General features: G+C 35.6%; 1 protein-coding gene across 3 annotated transcripts in view; it reads right to left on the reverse strand.

Annotated features, from left to right (window-relative positions):
* The window catches only part of LOC115211619 (cytoskeleton-associated protein 5), a 111,776-nt gene that overhangs the window by 56,681 nt on the left and 28,609 nt on the right, over positions 1-26,486 (reverse strand). For all 3 annotated transcript variants that reach the window (XM_029780233.2, XM_036503239.1, XM_029780232.2), the window contains exons 3-13: positions 18,142-18,335; positions 16,454-16,580; positions 12,932-13,011; positions 11,196-11,367; positions 10,659-10,809; positions 9,451-9,542; positions 7,490-7,603; positions 3,885-3,989; positions 3,198-3,287; positions 1,505-1,669; positions 213-341 (exon numbers count right to left, since the gene is read on the reverse strand). In XM_029780233.2, coding sequence (XP_029636093.1) covers positions 213-341; positions 1,505-1,669; positions 3,198-3,287; positions 3,885-3,989; positions 7,490-7,603; positions 9,451-9,542; positions 10,659-10,809; positions 11,196-11,367; positions 12,932-13,011; positions 16,454-16,580; positions 18,142-18,335 — 1,419 coding nt within the window. The remainder of the gene's footprint in view (positions 1-212; positions 342-1,504; positions 1,670-3,197; positions 3,288-3,884; positions 3,990-7,489; positions 7,604-9,450; positions 9,543-10,658; positions 10,810-11,195; positions 11,368-12,931; positions 13,012-16,453; positions 16,581-18,141; positions 18,336-26,486) is intronic.

Consider the following 26,486-nt stretch of genomic DNA (forward strand, 5'->3'; position numbering starts at 1 on the left):
GGGTTTGTGCAGGCCAACTCCCCTACCTAGAAAAAAGTAAAGTTACAGAAGCATTGATAACAATTCAAAATCACTAAAACCTGGGAGAGGAAGGCTTTTACTCAGGGAAAATAAACCAGAGTGAATAACAATAGAGAAAAGTTGCTAATGGGCTATGATCTATAGGGGTGAAGGGCTTAAGTTAATTAAGTTGAATTTAAAGCCTGACAAACCTTCTGCTGCTTAATGTTGTCTACATCAGTTATAAACGGCATTATATTTTTCTCTCCCACTAGTTGCATTGCAGTTCCAAGGGCTTCGAAAGATGATTCTCGTACTTCTGGGACAGGATCATTAATAGTCTGATAAAGGAAGTAAATTAAAAAAAAGAATAAGTAATGTACAAGCACATTTTTTTTTAATTAACACTTAAAATAAGACATCAAATGAAATAAAAACAATGATAATGAGAAAAATCTATCAACAAATGAAGACACTGCTCTATTCTCATATAGAGATATTCTAAATTATTCACTATTTTTCAGTTAGTTCAAAATTCCAACAGATATTTCTTTAACTGAGTGACTAAGAATTTTTTTTATCTCTAACCAATGTAAAGCACAGCACCAGTGATGAGATATAAATTCACAATTCTTCTGCCAAAAGGATAGCAACTAACCTCAGTTGTTTCAAATCTTTGAGAAAGCATTAGAACATATACAAGAAAGTCAATACAGATTATAAACATGTTTGGATATTTCAAAAAAAAAATATACATATATGAGCCTACAGGTAAATTGAAAGCACAGAAGCTAATTCAATGTAACTTTGCATCTAGCAAGACTAATTACATAAATATCAGACAAATTTAATGAAGGAGATGAAACAATTCAGTTATGGGATTTGAACTGAACATTTAATTTAGAATTTTGATGATTCTAACAGAATTTCATCCTACTTCAGAACGTAATACAGTAATACATCTGTATTAAGTGTAGAAGAAAGACTTCTACACTCTCAGATGGCTATCAATAGAGAAACTGACCAGCTGCAAAAGTACTACTACTCAAAAAAAATTTTTTTATCTATAAATGATTTTTCTCTTTTTGTTACTCAGGCAAAATGCAATATATGTTAATTCTTTTATTATTTTGCTTACAAAACTTTTTAACATTAAAATATAAACTGTATTGCATGCAACCTCACACAGTTATAAGGAAGAAATGACCTCAAGATTAATATAATCCAAATTCTTCAGCATCAGATATAAGTCATTTAGTAATGTATAATTACTACTAAAATAAAGTAACAAGCATTCTGATTTTCTAGGTCAAGACCTGCTAATCTAAAATCTCAGATGCTAAATTTAACTACATACTTAGTTTGTAGACTGTTAGCACCAACTAGAACTAAACTGACTTAGTCTAGAATAAAGCATAAATTTTCTAGTCAAAATCTTAACTTCAAGTTAATATCACCCACAAAGTATGTATTGAGAATCAAAATTTAAGCACATAGATGTTACCTTTACAAGAGCTACACAGTAGACCTTAAGAATTTTCTTAGGTAGTGCGTTAGGGACGGCTTTTGCAATTGATCGAGCTAAGAAACTGGCAGTCTCAGTTCGAATTGATGGATTTTTATTCTCAAGAGCAGCTACAGCATCCTCCATAATTAATTCAAAATTCATCTGAAAATATTTCCAAATTCACAAATATAAATTAAATGAATACATTATTTGAGTATAAATTGTACAGGAACACAGAGTATCAAAAAGAGATACAAATACGATTTATTTGTTTGTATTCGTTTTGTATGCACACCAATGCTTTCTCTAAATATAAACATGAACTTGCGGTTGAATACTCAACCATCAAATTTTTACTGAACTAAGATTACTATACATTTATTTCAATACTATTTAACAGATAAATGAAAAGAATTAATCAGTAACTTTAATTACTGCGTATCAAAAGCTTTGTATCATAGCTATTCTATAAAACAGTTCAGATAAAAACCTAAAAGAAGAGAAAAAGAGTAAAAATAACTTTCTTTCAGACAAAATCTTATTTGAATAAAAATGATTATCCACAGAGTTTTTCCTTTCCAATACCAATTCACACCTGGGCCCCACATTTCCAACTCACCTAATTCAATTTTTAAATTGAAATATCAACTAATATTGTTTAATATAAATAACACCGGATTTCAGCTTTAACACAGTTTATGTTTGAGCTTTTTTTTTTTTTAAAGTTGTATTCCAAACATGAGCTCAATGTACCAATACAGTTTTTAAAATTTTTGGCACAATGCCAGCAAAAACTCAGTGGAATCAATGGTAAGGATTTAAATGATTCAAATAGATGGTGGTGTATTGAATTATGCCGGTGGCACGTAAAAAGCACCATCCAACCGTGGTTGTTTGCCAGCCTCGTCTGGCATGTAAAAAGCACCCACTACACTCACGGAGTGGTTGGCGTTAGGAAGGGCATCCAGCCATAGAAACATTGCCAGATCAGATTGGGCCTGGTGCAGCCTTCTGGCTTCCCAGACCCCAGTTGAACTGTCCAACCCATGCTAGCATGGAAAGTGGAAGCTAAATGATGATGATGATTATGTAGAACATTGTTAATAAACTGAAATGAGTCTCTTAGAGGAAAAAAAACAAAATAAACCTAATGGCATTTGATAGCAGTTCTCAAAGAAAACGGGAAAACAATTTCAAGATGCAGCATGGAATTTTGTCAATGAACAGGTCGCGGTCTCAAAGCGACAAAAATATTTTGACAAATTAAATTTAAATGTTGAAGTGAATCTAACGGATTTTGTGTGTTTCTTAAATGGCTAATAAACACCTTCCACGCTGCAATTGTTTTCGTTCCAGCACACGATCTCAAATCAGGTCACTTGCTAAGCAAGTACATCTCCGTAATTTCAAGAAATTAAGAATCAATTACACAAAAAAAAGAATATTTCTATAACCTTGGATTAATCAATGTCAGATGAGTGGAATTTGGTAAAGGAAAACTATGCAGAAGCTTGTTTTGTGTGTGTGTGTGTGTGTGTGTAACTATCTCTTTATGTTTTATGTATCTTTATGCTCAATAAATAGAAATTAATAAACTAAGTAACATAAGGGTCAATATTACTAGACTAGACCATCGAAGGCAGTGCCCCAGCTTGGTCTCAGGTTGATGACTGAACAAAAGAATACTTACACACTGAAATACTGCATCAATTGCTTCTCTTAAGGCAGCAACAACCGCGAGTTTCTTTTCTTTAAATTTATCCAGTAGTACTCCAAAACACTTCAAACAAAAATATATTCTTTATTGAAGTTTTGCTTGAATTTTCAACACTGAATATCTTATTTAAATCAGGCACAGGCAACTTTTTTCAAGAAATGGTCCGCATGAGCCATGGTTCAATACCAGTGGGCTGCACTACTAAAATTATTCAAGATAATTTTTTACTAGCTACCATTCACAAAGTCCTGCAGACCATAGTTTGCCCACGACTGATTTAAATCTTTAATTAAATATACAACTCATAAAATATAAATTTATTTATATTATCTTTTTCTGTGATTCTATTGGTCAAGTTTAAAATATTCAGTTTAAAATAATATAAAGCTTTCATAATTTAAAAATAACTGGAAAATCAGTTATTTAGGAAGTTTATCAAAAACGTTACTAAAATAACAAAAGAATTTAAAAACTAGAAACAAAAATGATACAATCATAATTTTAAAATTTTACAACATTTATATTAGAAACTTAAATAATTAGTTTCAACAAATTTTTAACGAATGAATAAATCTAAGATGTATGAAGTCACAGTAAGGTGTTCATTTAGCTGAGAAGAGAATTGAAAGAACAAAAATAAAATTACCAAACAAAACTTACCATATTTGCATATTGCTTAAATTCTTTACGTAATCCAAGTGCAATCCCAGCTAAAATTTTTCCTCCCAACGCCACAAGCATAACGTTAGTATCTTTTCCAATAACCTGTAGTAAAAAAGTAAATAGGTAATAAAAGAGAAAAAAGCCCATAGTTTATTTGAAGAAAAGCACTTCCTTCTGAACTATCACTGAGTGTATTTCATCATAGCCCCAGCACTAGACAGGTTGCCCTACATCCCATAAGACTAAAGAAATCCCATATGCCAGGATATGAGGATGTGTTCATTTGCTGTGGCATGAAATAACAAAGAAATCAACAGGAATAACTTAGACAGGTGGGTAGAGGGAGTAAGAGCAAAATGGCAGGAACGAAGTGATGGGAGTGAAAAGGTGTAAAAGGAAGAGACAGTGATAGATTGCAATAGAGGTAGATGAGACTGAGTGATAGAGTGTATCATGCTCAAATAATTTTTCTAACCAATGCATTCTTTATATACAGGCTTTGTGGTTAGTGAGAGAAGTAGAATGGGACTGAATATGAATTTGTCCAATAGCATCCCTCATTACAAGGGCAACATGAATGGGAGAGATAGAGAGTGGCAGAGAGATAAGAAAGTCAGACAGATTCAGTGCCATTCCTACTTACACAGGCAGAATGGTTACAGTGAGTAGAGCTACTGTCATCCTTAGCTAAACCAGCAGCAGAGTATAGGGGATTGAAGGTAGAGTGAATGATAGAAAGAGAGAAAATGAGGAAGGAAAATATCAATGGATGCTAGGGAAAATGTTTACAAACTCTTAAAAACGAAGAACATCACAATTTCAAGGTTCACTAATTTAAAATACAATCAGTGGGAAAGTAACTTTTCACGAACACAATAATATTCATTTATTACCAACCAAATCCTTAATAAATTCAAAAAAAAAAGAAAGAAAGAATATATAGAAGACAGTTTTATTTCATATTTAAATAAAAATAATGTGTTTATTGTTTTTGGTGTCTCCCACCTGAGATTGCTATTTTTAAAGTAATTTTCAATTTCTGCAAACAGACCAGTCTACCAATTATTTTTAAAAACCTGTTCATATACTCTTTTCTCTTTTACTCGTTTCAGTCATTTGACTGCGGCCATGCTGGAGCACCGCCTTTAATCGAGCAACTCGACCCTGGGACTTATTCTTTTGTAAGCCCAGTATTTATTCTATCGGTCTCTTTTGCCGAACCGCTAAGTAACGAGGACATAAACACACCAGCATCAGTTGTCAAGCAATGCTAGGGGGACAAACACAGACGCACACGCATATATATATCTATATATATATATATACATATATACGACAGGCTTCTTTCAGTTTTCTCTAGCTAATCCTCATAACCTCAATATAAGAAAAGTAGAGAATATATTTACTACTGCTCCCTCATCCTCTCCTTTCTTGTTACCACTTTATATCTGAAGTGCTTGGCATGATGAAAGACGTCTAGTAGCAAAACCATCATTCTAAATAGTTAGCTATCAAGCCTCTAGGTAACTGCTCAACTTGCCAGAAATAAAAGCCATTAGGGCGGCGACCCGGCAGGAACGTTAGCACACCGGGTGAAATGCTTAGCAGTATTTCGTCTGCCGTTAAGGTCTGAGTTCAAATTCCGCCGAGGTCAACTTTGCTTTTCATCATTTCGGGGTTGATTAAATAAGTACCAGTTACGCACTGGGGTCGATGTCATTGACTTAATACCTATGTCTGTCTTTGTTTGTTCCCTCTATGTTTAGCCCCTTGTGGGTAATAAAGAAATAGGTATTTCGTTTGCTGTTACGTTCTGAGTTCAAATTCCACCGAGGTCAACTTTGCCTTTCATCATTTCGGGGTTGATTAAATAAGTACCAGTTACGCACTGGGGTTGATATAATCGACTTAATCCGTTTGTCTGTCCTTGTTTGTCCCCTCTGTGTGTAGCCCCTTGTGGGCAGTAAAGAAATAAGAAATAAAAGCCATTTCCATCAAATCACACATTAACATCTTAGAAAATGTGGTCCTAAATATGTTTCCTGAGGAAAAAAAAAGGATGGTCAAAGCTAGATTGGAAAATTAAAAAAAATTAAATATAGGATGGTCGTGGCTTTTGAGAACAGGTCTGTCCAATCAAGCCTGGCCTGAAGCTAAACAACAATCACTTTCAGTCTATTTATACTTTGCCACAAAAACCTAAATACTCATCTGCTCTAATAATTAGTCTGATAATTCAACTGCAGATAATAGTGATAATGATGGAGATTAGTTAGCTTGGTTGTGGTGGTGGTGGCAAACATAATTCAGAAAAACATATCTATTAAAAAAAAAAAAACATTCAAGTAAGGTCGTTGCCAGTACTGCTGGACTGGCTCCTGTACAGGTGGCACATAAAAAACACCATTTGAGCATGGCCATTGCCAGTACCGCCTGACTGGCCCTTGTGTCGGTGGCACGTAATAGCACCCACTACACTCTCGGAGTGGTTGGCGTTAGGAAGGGCATCCAGCAGTAGAAACTCTGCCAGATCAGATTGGAGTCTGGTGCAGCCATCTGGTTTGCCAGACCTCAGTCAAATCGTCCAACCCATGCTAGCATGGAAAGCAGACGTTAAATGATGATGATGATGATTTTTAAAAGGGGGAGGAAACTCTTCTAATAAACAAAACTGATAATCAAACGTTAGGAAGTAGCTAATTAAGCAGAAAAATCACTCGTAAAGATGCTGTGATTGATTTTTTAAAATATGCTAAGTTCACTGAGATGAATAGACTTGTTGTATAATGGGATAAAGGAATAGAAATTTAGGTGCAGGTGTGGCAGTGTGGTAAGAAGTTTGCTTCCCAACATGGTTCCAGGCTCAGTCCCACTGTGTGGCACCTTGGACAAGTGCCTTCAATTATAGCCTTTGAGAGTGGATTTAGTAGACGGAAACTGAAAGGAGCCCATCACATAAATGGGTCTGTGACTTTGTGGCTGTTTTCGTCCTTCCATCAGCACTTGACAACTGGTGCTGGTGTGTTTATAATAATAATGAAATTATTGTATACAGTGCTCAGGTGCACCACAACTTGTCAGAAAGTGCATATAAAGTACATGCAGTAATGTAAAAATGTCTGGAAAGCGAACAATGTAGGAGTCAGATACATGCTTGTGTGTGTATGGAGGGGAGAAAATCAGGTGTAGTGTTGGCGAATCTCGGAAACCTAAATATGTCCCCATAAGCAGGCAGCTTAACAAAAGAGGCTGATAGAATAAGTACTAGGCTTTTAAAAAAAAGTCCTGGAGTCAATTTGTTCAACTAAAACCCTTCAAGGCAGAACCCCAGCATGGCCGCAGTCAAATAACTGAGACAAGATAAACGATATTACTTTAGTAAAAAATAAATAAATAAAAATTGTGACACATCTTTTCAGAAGCTGTTAGAAATTATGTTGGAATCTCTACCTCAGCTATATTTTACTTTTTGTATATGCACTTATATCAATACTGACAGTTAGTCTGAACTCTAACTGAGAACATATTAAAGTATTTAATATAATTACATTCATACTTCCTTCCACCACCACACACCATCTGTCTTAATACTGAGAACTTACCTTGATTACACACTTTATCAAAGGCTGATAATCTCCAGGTTCTAATTTGAGATTACTTGCTAATTTCAGCAGTGCATCCAAAGCTTCCTTACGTTCCTGCCATTTCTTAGCTTCCTGTTTGATAAGATTAGGAAAAATATTTTTTTAAAACTCAACTTGAAATTATTAAAAAAAAAAAAATCTTATCTATTACAGGAAGGAAATTAAAATGAAACAGTATCAAATCGTATCACTTGTTAAAATATATTATTCATGTGAAGTATTAAAATAGCTACTAATATTTAAAGGAGACATGCTTTTCATAACATTTAACAAATTTTAAAATCATTCTGAAACAGTTATTTGTGGCTGGCTTCATTTCAAAACAAAAAAGTTTACTGAAAAATACCGAAGACACGAGATTATAAAATCATATGTACCACTCCATCCAGCCGTAGAAACACTGCCAGATCAGACTGGGCCTGATGCAGCCTTCTGGCTTCACAGACCCCAGTTGAACCGTCCAACCCATGGCTGGCATGGAAAGCGGACGCTAAATGATGATGATGAATATTTCAAGTAGGAATTCATATTAGATTCATAAAAATAACTGTCTGGTCGCCAAAACAAAACACTCAAAAGATATGATGCATAACTGATATAAGCTTTTTAGTAATTAAATGTAACTTAGCCATTTTGTTACAGTATTTTGGTAAAATAACATCATCGTTATTAACCTGATGTTTACAATATAAATTAATGTGAAATTTGAATGAGAAATTTCAATTTATATTTGTTATCATAGAACCAAGTAGAGTTTCAAGCAGGTCGGTATCAAAAGGGTTATGGTCTGGTACATTAAATTACTGGCAATTTTACACAATATTTGGTAACAAGCTGCATTCATTAACCATTCTGTTAAAGCTTTTCTAGTATCAGTCACTTGAAACCAAAACAATTTTGGTAAACAAATATCAGTAACTAAGTTTTAAATATCTTAGCAATATAATACTGAGTTTGTGAAGGCGCATGGCTCAGTGGTTAGAGCGTCGAGCTTACGATCGTGAGGTTGTGAGTTCAATTCCCGGACCGGGCCGCGTGTTGTCTTCTTGAGCAAGACACTTTATTTCATGTTGCTCCAGTTAACTCAGCTGTAGAAATGAGATGCGACATCACTGGTGCCAAGCTGTATTGGCCTTTGCCTTTCCCTTAGATAACATCAGTGGTGTGCATGGGCGACTGCTGGCCTTCCATAAACAACCTTGCCCAGACTTGTGCCTGGGAGGGTAACTTTCTAGGTGCAATCTCATAGTCATTCATGACCGAAGGGGGTCTCCCATAATACTGAGTTTACAATGTTGTTAAACATAAGAAACAAAACCAATGTGTTCATGTTGTTTATATTAACCTCAACATAGAAAAAGATCACACTTCTACAAATCAATTCATTATCTCAGCTTTCTTTTAATGATAAACCACTTATGAATTTTTATCAGAATATAAAGGTATAGCTGTTAGATTACAGTAAAAATGTTCAGTTTCTCCTTATAGCTCACAGCAAAGTTTTCAAAATAGGTGCAAATGTGGCTGTGTGGTAAAAAGTTTGTTTCTCGACCACAAAATTCCTGGTTTAGTCCAACTGTGTGGCACCTTGGTGAAGGATCTTCTATAGCTTCAGACTATATTAGAAGACAGAAAGCCTTGCGAGTGGATTTGATAGACAGAAACTGAAGGCAGCCTGCCGTGCGCGCATGCGTGTGTATGTCAGTGTCCCACCACCACTTGACAATAGGTGTTGGTTTGTTTCAGCAACTTAGTGGTTCAGCAAAAGGTGACCGATGGAATAAGTTCCAGTCTTTAAAACTATAATGTACTGGAGTCAATTTATTTGACTCAATCAAGGTGGTGCCCCAGCCTGGGCTCAGTTTAGTGATAAGAGAAAAACTAAAAGACAATCATTTTTAGATAAATAAGAAACTTACAATTTGATCATAAAAGTTTTTAGGTAACATTGCTAAGATATTGACAGGTTCCATCAGGTCATATGGATCCACCTCTTCTACATGAGCAGCACCTGAAAATGAATGAGGGAACAAATTAAGTAAACTGAGTGTTACATGTTCCTTGATAATATAGTATACACAGTTGGAAATAAAGACCCTGTGGAATGGTGGTCATAGGATTAAATACTCAGCTACAACTTCTCAGAGATGTTTTAAGAAATTTGCTTTGTATAAGGAATGAAAATTGGTAAGCCCTAAATATTTATATATATGTATTGAACAGCTTCCAAATTTCTAAGCCAGGATTCGAAATTGAATCCACATTTTCATACAAGTTCACTTCTTGTTCTTGCTTTTTGCACTAAGAAATTTATGAGAATTAACTGTGATCTTGAACTTTTTCGAGTCAATTATGGATCAGGGTTGATCAGAGAGGAAAAATCCTTTGTCTAACCTAACTTAATCTAGTTACAGAAAATATAAACGCACAACCAAAATTCAGTTCTACCTCTTTGATCCCTTGGCCTCTAGTCAGAGAGCATCTGTTTCTCACTTCACATATGGCCCATCATCGTGTAACAACACAGCTCTGACCCCTATTTGTCCAAACTCTCTTTTACTCTTTCTCTCTCTAGCAGTTGCCCACAGATGAAGCAAACTACCAAACAGAATGGACTAAAAAACTAAAAATAATTTGTATACCACAGCAACTCAAACAGTTCAAAGTAGTTGTAACTTACTTTCTAATGATGATAAAGAACCATTTCAATTAGCAATTAATATTTTTCATCTCTCACTTATTTAGTGTGAATTATCATTACTGCCTGGCCCCCATGCCAGTGGCACGTAAAAAGCACCATCCAATCATGGCCGTTTGCCAGCCTCGTCTGGCACGTAAAAAGCACCCACTACACTCGCGGAGTGGTTGGCGTTAGGAAGGGCATCCAGCCATTGCCCGATCAGACTGGGCCTGATGCAGCCTTCTGGCTTCCCAGACCCCAGTTGAACCGTCCAACCCATGCTAGCATGGAAAGCGGACGCTAAACGATGATGATGATGTTATAATTGGTGACCTCCAATGTTTATAAATTGTTAAAATTGGATCTTACACTTATCATTATATATATATATATATATATTAAACATTAAAAAATACTACAAAATCTTAACTAAGCAAGCCTCCTTACCAGGAGCATCTCCATCTCCACAGGGAGCAGCAGCAGCAGCGGCGGCTGCCTGTTCTAGCTTAGCTTTGAGATCCTGTTGTGATCTCAGAAAACGAGTTTGAATGGGTCTTTCAGCAGGTAGCTTTTCAAATTCAGCTTCAAATTCTTGGACCTGTTTGAATGCAGAAAGAATATTCATTTAAAATCATTAAATATATATAGTTAACTTTATAAAAATTATATATTTAAATAAATACTTTTATTTATTTTGTTCTTTACCAATTTTAGAGAAATGTTTCAATTTAAGATTAAGCTCATCTAACATAAGGTAACAAAAAAAATAATAATAATCACCCACACATTTCACTTCAAATTCAATTTTACTTGTCAAAAATGTAGAAGATTTGAACTGTAATTATTATAATATTCAGAAACCAAATATAGCACATATTGTTTTATCCTTCCCAATGCTCATATTTTCTGAAAACACACATTTTAAAGAACTACAATTGTATAAAATACTGCGAGTACACTACTTAAAATATAAACTAATATTACCTGAATTGGGTTGAAATTGGTAAATTGTGATTTAATAGCAGCACCAATCCATCTGTAGATTTCAATAACTAATTGCTTAGTTTCTTCACGAACTGTTTTGTCACGGTCTTCTAATAGTCTTGCTAATACTTTAATTATAGGTTTCACTTGAACAACTTTTGAACCATATTCTCTGTAATGTAATATTTTCAAAACAAATTTTTAATAATGAAAAAATTCTGAAAGAGAATTTTTAGTAAAAATATTAGTTTAAGATTACTCTGTTAAATGTAACACTTACTTATTCGCATTATTTTAAATTTATCATGCATTATCTCGTAGCTTCAAGATTTCAATGATATGATTGTTTATCTTTAGAATGACATTGTAGGGTAGGTGTGAGAGGCCAAATCTAGCCAGTTTGAACGAAAAACAACTAAAACATTCAGGCCAAATATGGCTGGTTTAAATGCTAAGAGGTTAAAAGATGGGTAATTTTTTTTTATAATAAAAAAAAGATTTTTGTCACAATAACAAAAAAAGCATCAGCAAGTGTTTTCATTGCTTTGTTTTTATGAATGCTTTCCAATGCTAGCACAGGTTAGATAAATATATCATTGAAACATAGGCGTAGGAGTGGCTGTGTGGTAAGTAGCTTGCTTACGAACCACATAGTTCCAGGTTCAGTCCCACTGCGTGGCACCTTGGGCCGTTGTATATGTGTGTGTGTGTGTATGCGTGTGTGTCTGTGTTTGTCCCCGCAACATTGTTTGACAACCAATGCTGGTGTGTTTACGTCCCCATAACTTAGCGGTTCAGCAAAAGAAACCGATAGAATAAGTCCTGGGGGCGATTTGCTCGACTAAAGGCAGTGCTTCAGCATGGCCACACTCACATGACTGAAACAAGTAAAAGAGTAACCAAAAGCTCTTCCTATCACTAACCCATGTCTGTATTACATGTGAAGTAAACCTTACTTCAGACATCTTCGAAGATGCAAAACCAGCAGAAAACCTACTAACAGAGGAAATGACAGAAATACTTCTGCTTATAGCAGAGTGAATTTTTAAGAACAAATGTAAACAGAGAGGTGTATGTGTGTATACACATGCACACACAACAGGCTTCTTTCTGTTTCCATCAACCAAATTCACTTGTACATAAGCCTGAGCTATATTAAAAGACACTTGGTCAAGGTACCACACAGTAGAACTGAACCTGAAACCTGATGGTTGGGAAATAAACTTCTTAATCAAACAGCCATGCTGCACCGGCAATATCTTTCAGTCACATGGAATCCAATAATGTGAATATTTCTCAAATTAGAATGCTATACTAAACTCAGATAGGTTTATTTTCATATAAGAAGCTAAGATATAAATTATATATCGCAATGGAAATTGCGGCTGTGATACCAGTGCCGGTGACAAGTAAGCGAACCATCCGATCGTGGCCGTTGCCAGTGCCGCCCCGACTGGCCTCCGTGCCGGTGACACGTAAAAAGCACCATCCGTTCGTGGCCGTTGCCAGCCTCGCCTGGCCCCCGTGCCGGCGGCACGTAAAAAGCACCCACTACACTCGCGGAGTGGTTGGCGTTAGGAAGGGCATCCGGCCGTAGAAACACTGCCAGATCAGACTGGGCCTGATGCAGCCTTCTGGCTTCACAGACCCCAGTTGAACCGTCCAACCCATGCTAGCATGGAAAACAGACGCTAAATGATGATGATGATGATGATGAAAGGTTTGTAATACCTTACCTTAAAGCTCGAGTGAGAGCCATTACAGAGCCCACAACTATTTTAGGTTGTTTGTATTCCACACCTTTCAAGAGTTCTTCCTGTGAAAAGAGAGAAAAAAGATATAAATATAAATCGTAGGAAAATACACACACACACAGAAGAAAAGCATGAAGAGATAAAATGGAACAAAAAAACTAACCTGTTTCTTTTGAAACAGAGTATTATCTAAAAGGAAAATTATCACAAGAGAAAATGAAATATACTTTCAAAAGAATATTTTGTGGCCTAAGACAGCTGTTTTTATTTATAAGCACAGGAGTGATTGTGTGGTAAGATGCTGGTTTCCCAACCACATGATTCTGAGTTCAGTCCCACTGTGTGGCACCTTGGGCAAGTGTCTTCTACTATAGCCTTGGTGTGACCAAAGCCTTGTGAGTGGATTTGACAGATGGAAACTGAAAGGAGCCGCTCTCTCTGTGTGTGTGTGTGTGTGTATGTATGTATATCTGTGTGTTTACATCCCTGTAACTTAGCGGTTCAGCAAAAGAGACTAATAGAATAAGCACCAGGCTTCAAAAATAAGTACTGGGGTCAATTCATTTGACTAAAAATTCAAGTAGTGCTCCAGCATGGCCACATTCTAATGACTGAAACAGGTAAAAGATAAAAGGTATCTGTTCTGCAGAACTGAAAAAATATGCAGAAAAAATTTCGTAAACCTAACTTGACTCCTGTCAATAATAGTCTAACACTGCTGAAGTCCTCAAAATTTTATCTACAGCTAAATTTTTTTCAGTTTCAGGATTATCTGAATTATTCATCATCTTACTTGTCTGATTTCAATATGATTTAAACAAGATTTGCATTTGCAATTTAATTAAGAGACTTAGTAGCAATTTAATTAAGATATTTTGTGACAATTTTGAGGCAATAAAAATTCTTAATAGACAATGTTTTGAACAGCAGACATTCATATAGTCACAACAATATTTATACCATTTTCAATCTAATTTCTGTACTACAGGAGGAACAGAGATACAGTTGTAAAACAGTTTCTCCAAAACATTTTCATCCATGAAATTTGATAAAAAGGAATGTTCTTTTCCCATCTTGCAAGTTACTTGATCTCACTAGTGACAGTAACACGAAAAATGCACTGAATATAAACTGTAAAGTGGTTGGCATTAGGAAGGGCATCCAGTCATAGGAACCATGCCAAAGCTGACATTGCAGTTTGATGCAGACCTACAGCTTGCCAGATACTGTCAAACCATGAAACTCATGCCAGCATGAAAAACAGGTGCTAAATGATGACAACACACACATAATTTGGATCTTTTCCTTTTGATGGATGGAATTTCTAGTTAACTAAACAATTTGAAACTTCGTATACTGGTAGAATGTGTCAAAAGAAAACATTATTTTCATTTGGCTTTTTTGAGAAAATTGTAATTTGTAAGTTTAACGTTTAATTCTTCGAATTTTAACCAATGAATTGCCAGCATTTGAGCTCAAATCATTTGCTGCGTTATCGATATTGATAAACAAACAAGGAGACGCACGCCGCATACACACACACACACATATTCAGATACATACACATATACACTTGCACACACACTCTCTCTCTCAAACACATGCATATACATTTGCACAAGCACATAGTAATTAATATATAAGCGTACACACACATACAAACGGAGATATACATACACACACAAGCATACATACACGTTCGTGAGTTCGCACTGGTGTCGATAGAATCGACTTAATACTTTTGTCTGGGGGATCAATGTTTCATTGTTTCGGGGTCGATAAATTAAGTACCAATTACGCACTGGTGTCGAGGATTTTTTCCCTAATTTATATCACAGCCTCCGACAAGCTGGGGCATCCTTTTATGAAAAAATATTTCGCAAATTTTTACAATACAACCCACACTCCACGCACACCCTCATATCCCACTCTAGACCGATTTAGGCATATTATTGTTTTGTGTTTGTTGTTTTTGGCCCTTCAAAACCATGGGAGAAGCCTTTTCGGTAAAAAAAAAAGAAAGAAAATATTCAAAAAATATCGTTAATATTTTTATTGGGCGCCGAAATTCATCGATTTAAGAGATATGGCTGTTATTTCTAGCACATGCCTCCTCCTTTGTTTATCAATATCAATGAGCGAGACAGACAGAAGAGAGAAGGATGAATAACACGTGTGTGTGTGTGTGTGTATGTATGTATATCTGTGTGTTTACATCCCTGTAACTTAGCGGTTCAGCAAAAGAGACTAATAGAATAAGTACCAGGCTTCAAAAATAAGTACTGGGGTCAATTCATTTGACTAAAAATTCAAGTAGTGCTCCAGCATGGCCACATTCTAATGACTGAAACAGGTAAAAGATAAAAGGTATCTGTTCTGCAGAACTGAAAAAATATGCAGAAAAAATTTCGTAAACCTAACTTGACTCCTGTCAATAATTGTCTAACACTGCTGAAGTCCTCAAAATTTTATCTACAGCTAAATTTTTTTCAGTTTCAGGATTATCTGAATTATTCATCATCTTACTTGTCTGATTTCAATATGATTTAAACAGATTTGCATTTGCAATTTAATTAAGAGACTTAGTAGCAATTTAATTAAGATATTTTGTGACAATTTTGAGGCAATAAAAATTCTTAATAGACAATGTTTTGAACAGCAGACATTCATATAGTCACAACAATATTTATACCATTTTCAATCTAATTTCTGTACTACAGGAGGAACAAAGATACAGTTGTAAAACAGTTTCTCCAAAACATTTTCATCCATGAAATTTGATAAAAAGGAATGTTCTTTTCCCATCTTGCAAGTTACTTGATCTCACTAATGACAGTAACACGAGAAATGCACTGAATATAAACTGTAAAGGGCATCCAGTTCATAGGAACCATGCCAAAGCTGACATTGCAGTTTGATGCAGTCCTGCAGCTTGCCAGATGCTGTCAAACCATGAAACTCATGCCAGCATGAAAAACAGGTGCTAAATGATGACAACACACACATAATTTGGATCTTTTCCTTTTGATGGACGAAATTTCTAGTTAACTAAACAATTTGAAACTTCGTATACTGGTAGAATGTGTCAAAAGAAAACATTATTTTCATTTGGCTTTTTTGAGAAAATTGTAATTTGTAAGTTTAACATAGTTTAATTCTTCGAATTTTAACCAATGAATTGCCAGCATTCATTGGTTAAAATTCGAAGAATTAAACTATGTTAAACTTACAAATTACAATTTTCTCAAAAAAGCCAAATGAAAATAATGTCTACCAGTATACGAAGTTTCAAATTGTTTAGTTAACTAGAAATTCCGTCCATCAAAAGGAAAAGATCCTGTAATTTTTATATCTGTTTTCCCTGCTTGTATGGCATGGATTTACATACACAACCAAAAACAAGTAGAATTTTTAAACACTATTGTAACGAAAACAAATCAATGCTTTCTTTTTTTGTCTTTAAAAATGCAAGTAGAAAAATCTATATCAGAGGCTAATACAAACCAGAACTATATCCTGTTTCTCAATTTCAATATACATCAATATTATTTCATTTGCAAGTTCTTTTGTTTTGGTTTTATTCACATTGAAACATTTTGCTACAATTCCTCCAATAACTTCAGCACAAACTCTGAAAATATAAAGAAATATATTAAATAGCATGGATTATCCATATCATTAAGTAGAAACACGGAAAAAAAAAGGCTAATATAAAAACTATAGCCAACTATCAAACACTATACAAAGACGATTTACTGATTATTTGGAAATTTGTTACAAATTGATTTTAAAAAAAAAAAAATCAAAATAGTTCTATTTTTGTAATTCAAAAAATTAATCAATTAAAACATCAGAATTTAAATCATATTTGAACATATGAAAAGTAATATGCAACAACGTTACATTATTTGTTGTATTTAGCTAGTAATAATCTTATGTTCAAACAACAACAAGGGTAGTAAAGTACATCCAGAGTCATTCCTGTAAAACACACACACTCTATTTTCAGGCACAACATAGTAGATAGTGTAAACATTTAAACATCGTTCCTATCTTTCCAAATACTGCTGCATTTCACATGGAATATTTGGTCCCCTAAAGTCTCAGTGTATAAGTCAACCTAACATTTTTGCCTGCAAATTTGAGTCTAAAAATTTCTCAATTTGTATGCCAGAAAATACAGTATACACTATTATATTCATTGCACGTTTATGACTTAACCACTGATACAGTTTTATGCATCACATCATCATCATCATCATCATCATTTAGCGTCCGTTTTCCATGCTAGCATGGGTTGGACGGTTCTACTGGGGTCTGTGAAGCCAGAAGGCTTCATCAGGCCCAGTCAAATCTGGCAGTGTTTCTACGGCTGGATGCCCTTCCTAACGCCAACCACTCCGTGAGTGTAGTGGGTGCTTTTTACGTGCCACCCGCACTGGTGCCAGACAGAGCTGGCAAACGGCCACGAACGGATGGTGCTTTTTATGTGCCACCGGCACGAGGGCCAGGCGAGGCTGGCAACGGACACGAAACGGGGCGGTGCTGGCAACGGTCGCGAAACGGAAAGTTCTCTTACATGCCACCGGCACTGGTAACACATCTGCAATTTCCATTGATCGATTTCGATTCTGATCCTCACTTGCCTCAATGGGTCTTCACAAGCAGATCACATATGTAAGTTTAAAAAAGTGAATACAACAGTATGTTTTATTTAGTCAATGTCACTCAGACACAATGCAACTAAGTGACATGAAACTTCCAGGTATTACACTAGCAGTTCTCTTAATTCTTAACAATATATGATGATATGTATGAAATATTACCCAAAAGAAATGCAAAGGAAATTATGTTTTTTTTTTAGAAACATTTTCAATGATATATTTCAAGGTATATAAAGCTAACTATATTCTGTTGTGTCTGGGGAGAGTCATTCTCTTTTAGTGCCTTATTATTTAACACACTCACCGGTAAAATTTCCACTTATTTCTTATTTTTATTTTCTAAAATTTTTGTTGCGTCTTGCAACCTTTAAAATAGTTTTGACAACAGAATATGCTTCAACACACAAACGCATATAAAGAATCTTGCAAACCAAATCCAAAATCAAAAAAGCTAACTATAGTTATATTACTATCCAAAACGGTTACTATTTTAAAATTTAAGAATAAAATAAAATGAAAAATACAAACCTTGTAGCCACTTGTGCGTTTTCCACATATGCCAGCACCGCTTCCAGGCCTTTTTCTTGGGCCACAACATTGCTGTCTACTACAAATTTTTTTATGAGGCCTTGATATTTAGAAAATTCTGGGTTTTTATCATCAGTCAAACTATTGAATAATTTGGTTGCTTCTTCATACCCACTGACTCTAGCTTTCCAAACCTTGATGGGAAAACAAAATGTTTTAATGTTACAGAGTGAATTAGATAAAAATAAAGTTTAGCAGTATTTTATATTTAACAAAAATTAACAAACTGATGAAACATTTTTAATAAGAACTGACACATCGCACATGACAGCTGATATTCTGAACATTTACAGCCATAATCTCTATATAAACGGCAAAATGTCTGTGTGTGTGTCTTTTATACAAATCCACAATTTTTCAATTAGAGGGCTCGCACTTTCTATGGTCATTCAAAACAGTCCAAGGGTGGTCGTGCACATTTCCCCAGTCACCTCGCAAAGCCATTAAAAAAATCAAGAGAAGTGACTTTTTTGTGAATTTTCTATCCAAAACCCAATCACAATGCACGAAACTTGATACGCCAATTGAATGCTAGCTAGCTGTATGTGATTGGTCGGAGATTTGGACAGTACTCGTGTGAATGTGCACACACACGCAGCTGCATATGCATGCACTAGCACTATGACCCGGCAACGCCGGGTCATAATGCTAGTATAGTATATAAGTGGTGGTGATATTATTATTATTATTATTATTTAGTTTCACTTGAAAACAAAAGTGAGGGTAAAGAGAGAGGTGTTGTCCTCAAGTTTTGAACCTTAAGCATTATAGAATGTCTTTCAATTACTTGAAAATTGACAAAAATGTTTGAAAATGACCAAAAGGCATGAAATTTTGATTATTAAATACGTTCTAAAAAAAATTCAGGATATCTCCCACTGATATGGTTTTGAAAAATGTTTGTGAAGGTATAACTGTTGAAAAATCAAACCACTGCCTAAACAAGCCCATTTTTAAGTGAAACATCTTGGACAGCAGAGTTCTATAGTTAAGAGATAAGAAATTATGTACATTATTTACATTTGACAGATATTTGTCCTCATCTTGTTTGTTGTAAACACAACGTTTCGGCTGATATACATTCCAGCCTTCATCAGGTGTCTTGGGGATATTTCGAACCTGGGTTCTCATTCCTAAGGTATTTTTTCATTGTTGTTATTGTTATTATTATTATTACGGTCACTGCCTAGAATCAAACTCAGAATCTTGGGGTTAGTAGCTCGCACTCTTAACCACCATGCCATATGCCCGTGGATAATTATGGAGTGAATTTTAGGGCTTATAAATCTATTTTCCAATCCTTCCTTAATACCAGTTCCCATATACTATTCATATCTGCACTCGGTCAGCTTAGGAGGTTGTTGTGTCCAAGCATATTGTGCTGCTTCTTTTAGTCTTCGTATTTTCCAGTGGTGTTCTCTGTCTATTATTTTAACTTCATCCCACAGGGGGAGATGGTCTCCATTTTCCCATACATGATCAGCTATACCCGATTTATCAATATCTCCTCGTGTCACAGCTTTGTGATGTTCCTCTACCCTTATTTTGAGGGGGCAGCATGTTTCACCTTTGTATAACCTACCACAACTGCACGGGATGGAGTACACACAGTTTTTGGTCATATTCTCTTCTATTGGTGATTTTACCCGAAGGATATATTTGCAAAGTGTTATATTACTCATGAATACTGTCCAGATGTTATATGGGCCACATATCTTTTGTATCTTTTCGGAGAGGCCTTTAACATAGAGTAGACAGACAGTAGATAGTTTATTGGTTTCATCCTCTCTTTCCTTCATAATTGGAGTAGATAGTGTGTTTTTGGGGTAGTTGTTGCTTAATAGATTGTTAATGAGGAACATCGCAAAGATGTGTCACAAGGATATATTGATAAATCAGGTATAGCTGATCATGTATGGAAAAATGGAGACCATCCTGTGGGATGAAGTTAAATAGACAGAGAACACCACTGGAAAATACGGAGACTAAAAGAAGCAGTACATATGCTAGGACACAACAATCTCCTAAGCAGACCGAGTGCAGATATGAATAGCATATGGGAACCAGTATTAAGGAAGGATAGGAAAAGAGATTTATAAGCCCTAAAATTCACTCCATAATTGCCCAGAGGCATATGGCACAGTGGTTAAGAGCATGGGCTACTAACCCCAAGATTCCATGCAGTGACCTGAATAATAATAATAATATTGAAAAAATACCTTAGGAATGAGAAACCAGGTTCGAAATTTCCCCAAGACACCTGATGAAGGCAGGAGGGTATATCAGCCGAAATGTTGTGCTAACAACAAACAAGATGAGGACAAATATCTGTCAAATGTAAATAATGTATCTTGGACAGCTTTCAACTTTTTCCATCCAAGGGTTTTTTTTTAATCTAATATACTACACACTATTACTTACAGCTTTATCTACTTCAAGTTTCACCATTAAAAATGATTTAATCCATATCTCTTTAAGTTTCTGAACCCTTAAGATGTAAACAATATACAATTCTCAATTGTAAGATCAAAGTTTCTAAACTGGATGGAAAACAGAGTTCCATTAAAAACAGTATATTTCATATATCTCAAAGTTTCTAACTTTTTATTTATGTAAACAATATATATTAATACTTATTTCTTTACTACCCACTAGGGGCTAAACACAGAGAGGACAAACAAGGACAGACAAACGGATTAAGTCAATTATATCGACCCAGTGCATAACTGGTACTTATTTAATCGACCCCAAAAGGATGAAAGGCAAAGTGGACCTCGGTGGAATTTGAACTCAGAACGTAGCGGCAGACGAAATACCACTAAGCATTTCACCCGGTGTGCTAACGATTCTGCCAGCTCACTGCCTTAATATATATTAATACTGGTTTCAAATTCTGACACAAGGCCAGCATTTTGGGGGAGGGGGTTAAGTCAATAACATTGATCCCTGTGCTCAACTGGTACTTATTTTATCAACCCCAAAAGGATGAAAGGCAAAAGTCGACCTCAGCAGCATTTGAACTAAGAACATAAAGTCAGAAGAAATGCTGCTAAGCATTTTGTTTGACACGCTAACTATTCTGCCAACTCACCACCTTGAATATATATATTAATATTAAAATCATTTTGTTAGACTAACTAATCATCATCCTCAATATCATCATTTAACATCTATGTTTCATGCCAGCATGGGTTGGACAGTCTGACAGGATCTGATGGGCGAGCTAGCAGAAACATTAGCACGCCGGGCGAAATGCTTAGCGGTATTTCGTCTGCCGTTACGTTGTGAGTTCAAATTCCGCCGAGGTCGAATTTGCCTTTCATCCTTTCGGGGTCGATAAATTAAGTACCAGTTATGCACTGGGGTCGATGTAATCAATTTAATACCTATGTCTGTCCTTGTTTGTCCCCTCTGTGTTTAGCCTCTTGTGGGTAATAAAGAAATAGGATCTGATGAGTCCAAGAACTGCATCATGTTCCAATGTCTGTCTTGACATGGTTTCTACAGTTGCTAACCACTTTACAGGGTGCACTGGATGCTTTTTTTTTGTGAGTTGCAATGCAGCTTAAAGACTAAGTTCACCTTTTAACTGGGTGGAGCTACAGTAGAGAAGAATGTGGTTTACACATGGAAATGGGTAGGGGTGTTATAGTATGATAGAAGGGACCAGAGTAGAACAGGTTTCTTGCTGTAGAGAAGCTACATGGCTATTCACATTACAGAAAAGAGGGTGGGAGTGGCCAGGGTGGAGCTGGGAAGAAATAATTGCACTGATGATGGGTCAGGATGGACACTCAAGACAGGAGCTAACTAAGAATAGGGACAGAAGAACAAGGAGTGTGGGTGGGTAGAGATTGTAAAAGTGTATGTGAGAATGAGAGATGAGAAATAGGTGAAGAGATGAATATAATGAAGACCAAGTGTTGAAGGTAGGAAAGAGTAGATGACAACTGCAAAAATTGGGTAGGGTTGAAGTATAGATGTAGTGAACAAAGGTAGATAGGTGGGTAGTTACTTTTACTTGTTTCAGTCATTTGACTGAGGCCATGCTGGAGCACCGCCTTTAGTCGAGTAAATCGTCCCCAGGTCTTATTCTTTGTAAGCCCAGTACTTATTCTATCAGTCCCTTTAGATATATATATATAGACACATACATATATACGATGGGCTTCTTTCAGTTTCCGTCTACCAAATCTACTCACAAGGCTTTGGTCGGCCCGAGGCTATAGTAGAAGACACTTGCCCAAGGTGCCATGCAGTGGGACTGAACCCGGAACCATGTGGTTCGTAAGTAAGCTTCTTACCACAGAGCCACTCCTACACCTATATTAATATATTTTTTTATCTGGTGATTATGCTAAATGAGGTGAAAAAATGAAATCTCACAAGAAAAACTAAGCTGAAAAGGCAAAAATGTGGTATATTTAGATTCAGCATACACTAACACAGTATACTAATAATACTCATCAAAAGACTTGTCCAGTGATATTTGAACTGACAGTGTCTTCATTATTAATCAATCTTATGTAAATGTTGGCAACATGCTTCCTAATCTCCATTCCTATCAAACCATGGTTTCTCTAATAATTTCATCAAACCAGCACTCTCAACTTTTTTTTACAAATTCATCTACTATTTTGTCTGGCTGTTAGATAGATTTTGACTCCAGTCTGACATCAACTTAAAAAACAGATAACTAGAAATGCCTGGTAGTCCAGACAACCCATACACTACACTGTTGATTACAAATCCAAACATCTTTCTACAAAACACATCAAAAATTCCTGAAAATGACTTCTTATCTTCAACATAGCAAAACATACACTTCACAAAACCTAGATTCTATAGAGTTCAACATTTCTTTTCTCCAAAGAAAATGCTGAAGATCTGTAAGGAACCAGACAGTGGAACTTGGTGCAGTCCTCTAGCTTGCCAGCTCCTTTCAAACTGTCCAATCCGTACCAACATGGAAGACAGATGTTAAATGATGATGATTATATATATATATATATATATATATATATATATGAAGGCGACGAGCTGGCAGAAACATAAGCACGCCAGGCGAAATGCATAGCCGTATTTCGTCTGCCATTAGGTTCTGGGTTCAAATTCCGCCGAAGTTGACTTTGCCTTTCATCCTTCCACGGTCGATAAATTAAGTACCAGTTACGCACTGGGGTCGATATAATCGACTTAATCTGTTTGTCTGTCCTTGTTTGTCCCCTCTGTGTTTAGCCCCTTGTGGGTAGTAAAGAAATATATATATATATATAATATATATATATATATATATATATATATAAGGGAAAGTTTACAAAAATAAACAAAAGACGAAGGCAGGTGGAGTACAAACAAACAAATGTATTAGTATAGTGCTCAGGAATAGAAAAAAGTCTTTTACGTTTCGAGCCTAAGCTCTTCGACAGAAAGATACACAGAAAAAAACAAGGAGAGAAAAAAGGATATATATATATATATATATGTATGTATATGTATATATACCTAATGCATTGTCACTTTTGTATTTGATTTTTTTTATCATGAGCATTGTAGACTATAGAGAGATAATAATTTACTTAACAAATCCTTCACCACTAATATCTCTCAGTGATCAAGCTGGAGAGGAAATGCTTAGATAATTCACTTGACTTAATAAAGTAGCCAACACATATACACATACTTAAGAACAAGAACAATGCATACTTAACACAAATAGAATAGTCATATAATGAAAGTTAACTAACAAGTAGTTTAAACCAGACCTAATACACTAGATTTAGAGTTGAATAGGTGGCCAGTAAATGGTGTTACAATGAACTAACTAGACTATAATTCATGAGCTGCTTGATTATTTATTTTCAAAGATTTCTTTTGTTTTTCTGAGGCTAACTGGTTAAATGCCACAAATACACAAAAATAGACATTTGTACATTGGAACATATCTGGTCACCAGCAAGTGTAGAAACAAACACATTGAGTGTAGATATAGAATTACAAAAAATGGATTTAATATTCATCCCACTACAGATTAGATTCACCATCATCATCATCATTTAATATCCGTTTTCCATGCTGGCACGGGTTGGATGGTTTAACTGAAAACTGGTAAGCTGGGGAACTGCACCAGGTTCCAATCTGATTTGGCATGGTTTCTATAGCTAGATGCCCTTATTAACACCAACCACTCCAAGAGTGTAGTGGGTGCTTTTTACCTGCCACTGGCATGGGTGCCAGTTACGTAACACCAGCATTGGCTACGACTAATGATCTCGCATGCTCTTGAATTCCCTTGTCAAGAATCATCATTCTTCATCATCATCATTTTAACGTCTACTTTTCCATGCTCACATGGATTGGACAGAATTTTATTGAAGCAGATTTTCTACAAGATGCTCTTCTTATTGCCAACCCTCACATTCCTAAGTAAGATAATATTTTCCCATAACGAGACATGTTTTCACAGAAGATTTGGAACAAGGATACTGCTTGCATTACAGTGGCAATCGTTTATGACTACCATGCAACATCAAGGCAAGGAGACAGTAACACACACACCACCTCCGAAATCCACTCACAAGGCTGTAGTAGACACAAGGCTCAAAGTGTCATACAGTGGGGTTGAACCCAGAATCATGTGGTTAGGAAGCAAATTTTTTTACCACACAGCCAAGCCTACACTTATTTTGAGGCAATAAGATGATGTCCAGCTTTATCTTTTACTTAATGCTATATAACTAGAGTTACACACACCAGCCTTTAGAAATCTCTCAGAGCTTAGGAGACAGTTTACATTACCATCAAGTATACACTTCTATATGTTTACTCCGATAAGGCAACAAAAAACTTTGCATTTAGATTTTGATTTATATTTCCCAATATCAAAATGGTTCAATCTTTTCCAAATTTTTTTTTTTACAGACACAATCTATTTTTTTTTCAATACAGCATTAAAATTTGCTACTTGGGTATTTATTGCCAATATCACCATTGTAAAATAAACATTATGGTCAGTTTTGTGTAACCTGCTCAAAAAACTTTATCCAATTTTTTTTTGTTTAATGAAATAATAACTTATTTCATCATCATCATTTAATAGCCGTTGTCCATGGGTTGGACAGTTTGACCAGGGCTGGTAAGCTGGAAGCTGCACCAGACTCCAGTCTGATTTGGCATGGTTTTCTACAGTTGGATACCCTTATTTGTAAAATTAAAATTTGTAAACATTTCAAATAATCTATAAACAGTTATAAATAGATTTCAATAAACAGTGCAAGATTTTGCAGGTTAAAAAAACTTATTTAACTAGATCGTTTCAACCTCAAAGGAAACTCAACATTTGCTAATACTGCATAGAGTTACTCATGAAATTCCAGCTCACCTCACTCACTCAAATATGTGGAAGGTAGGTTAGTGGGGGTGATTAGCTGCCACAAAACTTTAAGTAAACACAAATATACACACACAAAGAGAAACAGTACAGCTGTTTTCATAAAGTCTATCCAAAGTTCAGAAATTCTTTTTTAAATGGTTTCTAACCTAGGATTGTATACTCTTTCACTTGTTTCAGTCATTTGACTGCGGCCATGCTGGAGCACCGCCTTTAATCGAGCAACTCGACCCCAGGACTTATTCTTTTTGTAAGCCCAGTACTTATTCTATCGGTCTCTTTTGCCGAACCGCTAAGTGACGGGGACGTAAACACACCAGCATCAGTTGTCAAGCAATGCTAGGGGAACAAACACAGACACACAAACAAACGCACATACATATATATATATATATATACATATATACGACGGGCTTCTTTCAGTTTCCGTCTACCAAATCCACTCACAAGGCATTGGTCGGCCCGGGGCTATAGCAGAAGACACTTGCCCAAGATGCCACGCAGTGGGACTGAACCCAGAACCATGTGGTTGGTTAGCAAGCTACTTACCACACAGCCACTCCCGCGCCTTTAAGTACATAAAGTTTTCATTTTTTTCATGAAGTCAGTAGGGTTTCTAATAAAAAGTAATAATGATGCTATCCACAAATAACACAAAAATACAAGCAAACAAACAAAAACATGTTTAGATTCCATTTTAAAAGAAATCTAAGTAAAATTCAATATTAAATACTGAGCAACAACAATAAAGATCTACTATTATGAACTAAATCAACTTGCATTTACAACTATATCAATATTTAGTACAAGCAGAACACATTTATAAAATTGCATGTAAACTGATTGTTTATACGCAATAAAAAGTTAATGTTGTGTAGTACAAACCAGTCTTGAC

Source organism: Octopus sinensis, linkage group LG5 (genome assembly GCF_006345805.1).
Source record: "Octopus sinensis linkage group LG5, ASM634580v1, whole genome shotgun sequence".
Lineage (NCBI taxonomy): Eukaryota > Metazoa > Mollusca > Cephalopoda > Octopoda > Octopodidae > Octopus > Octopus sinensis.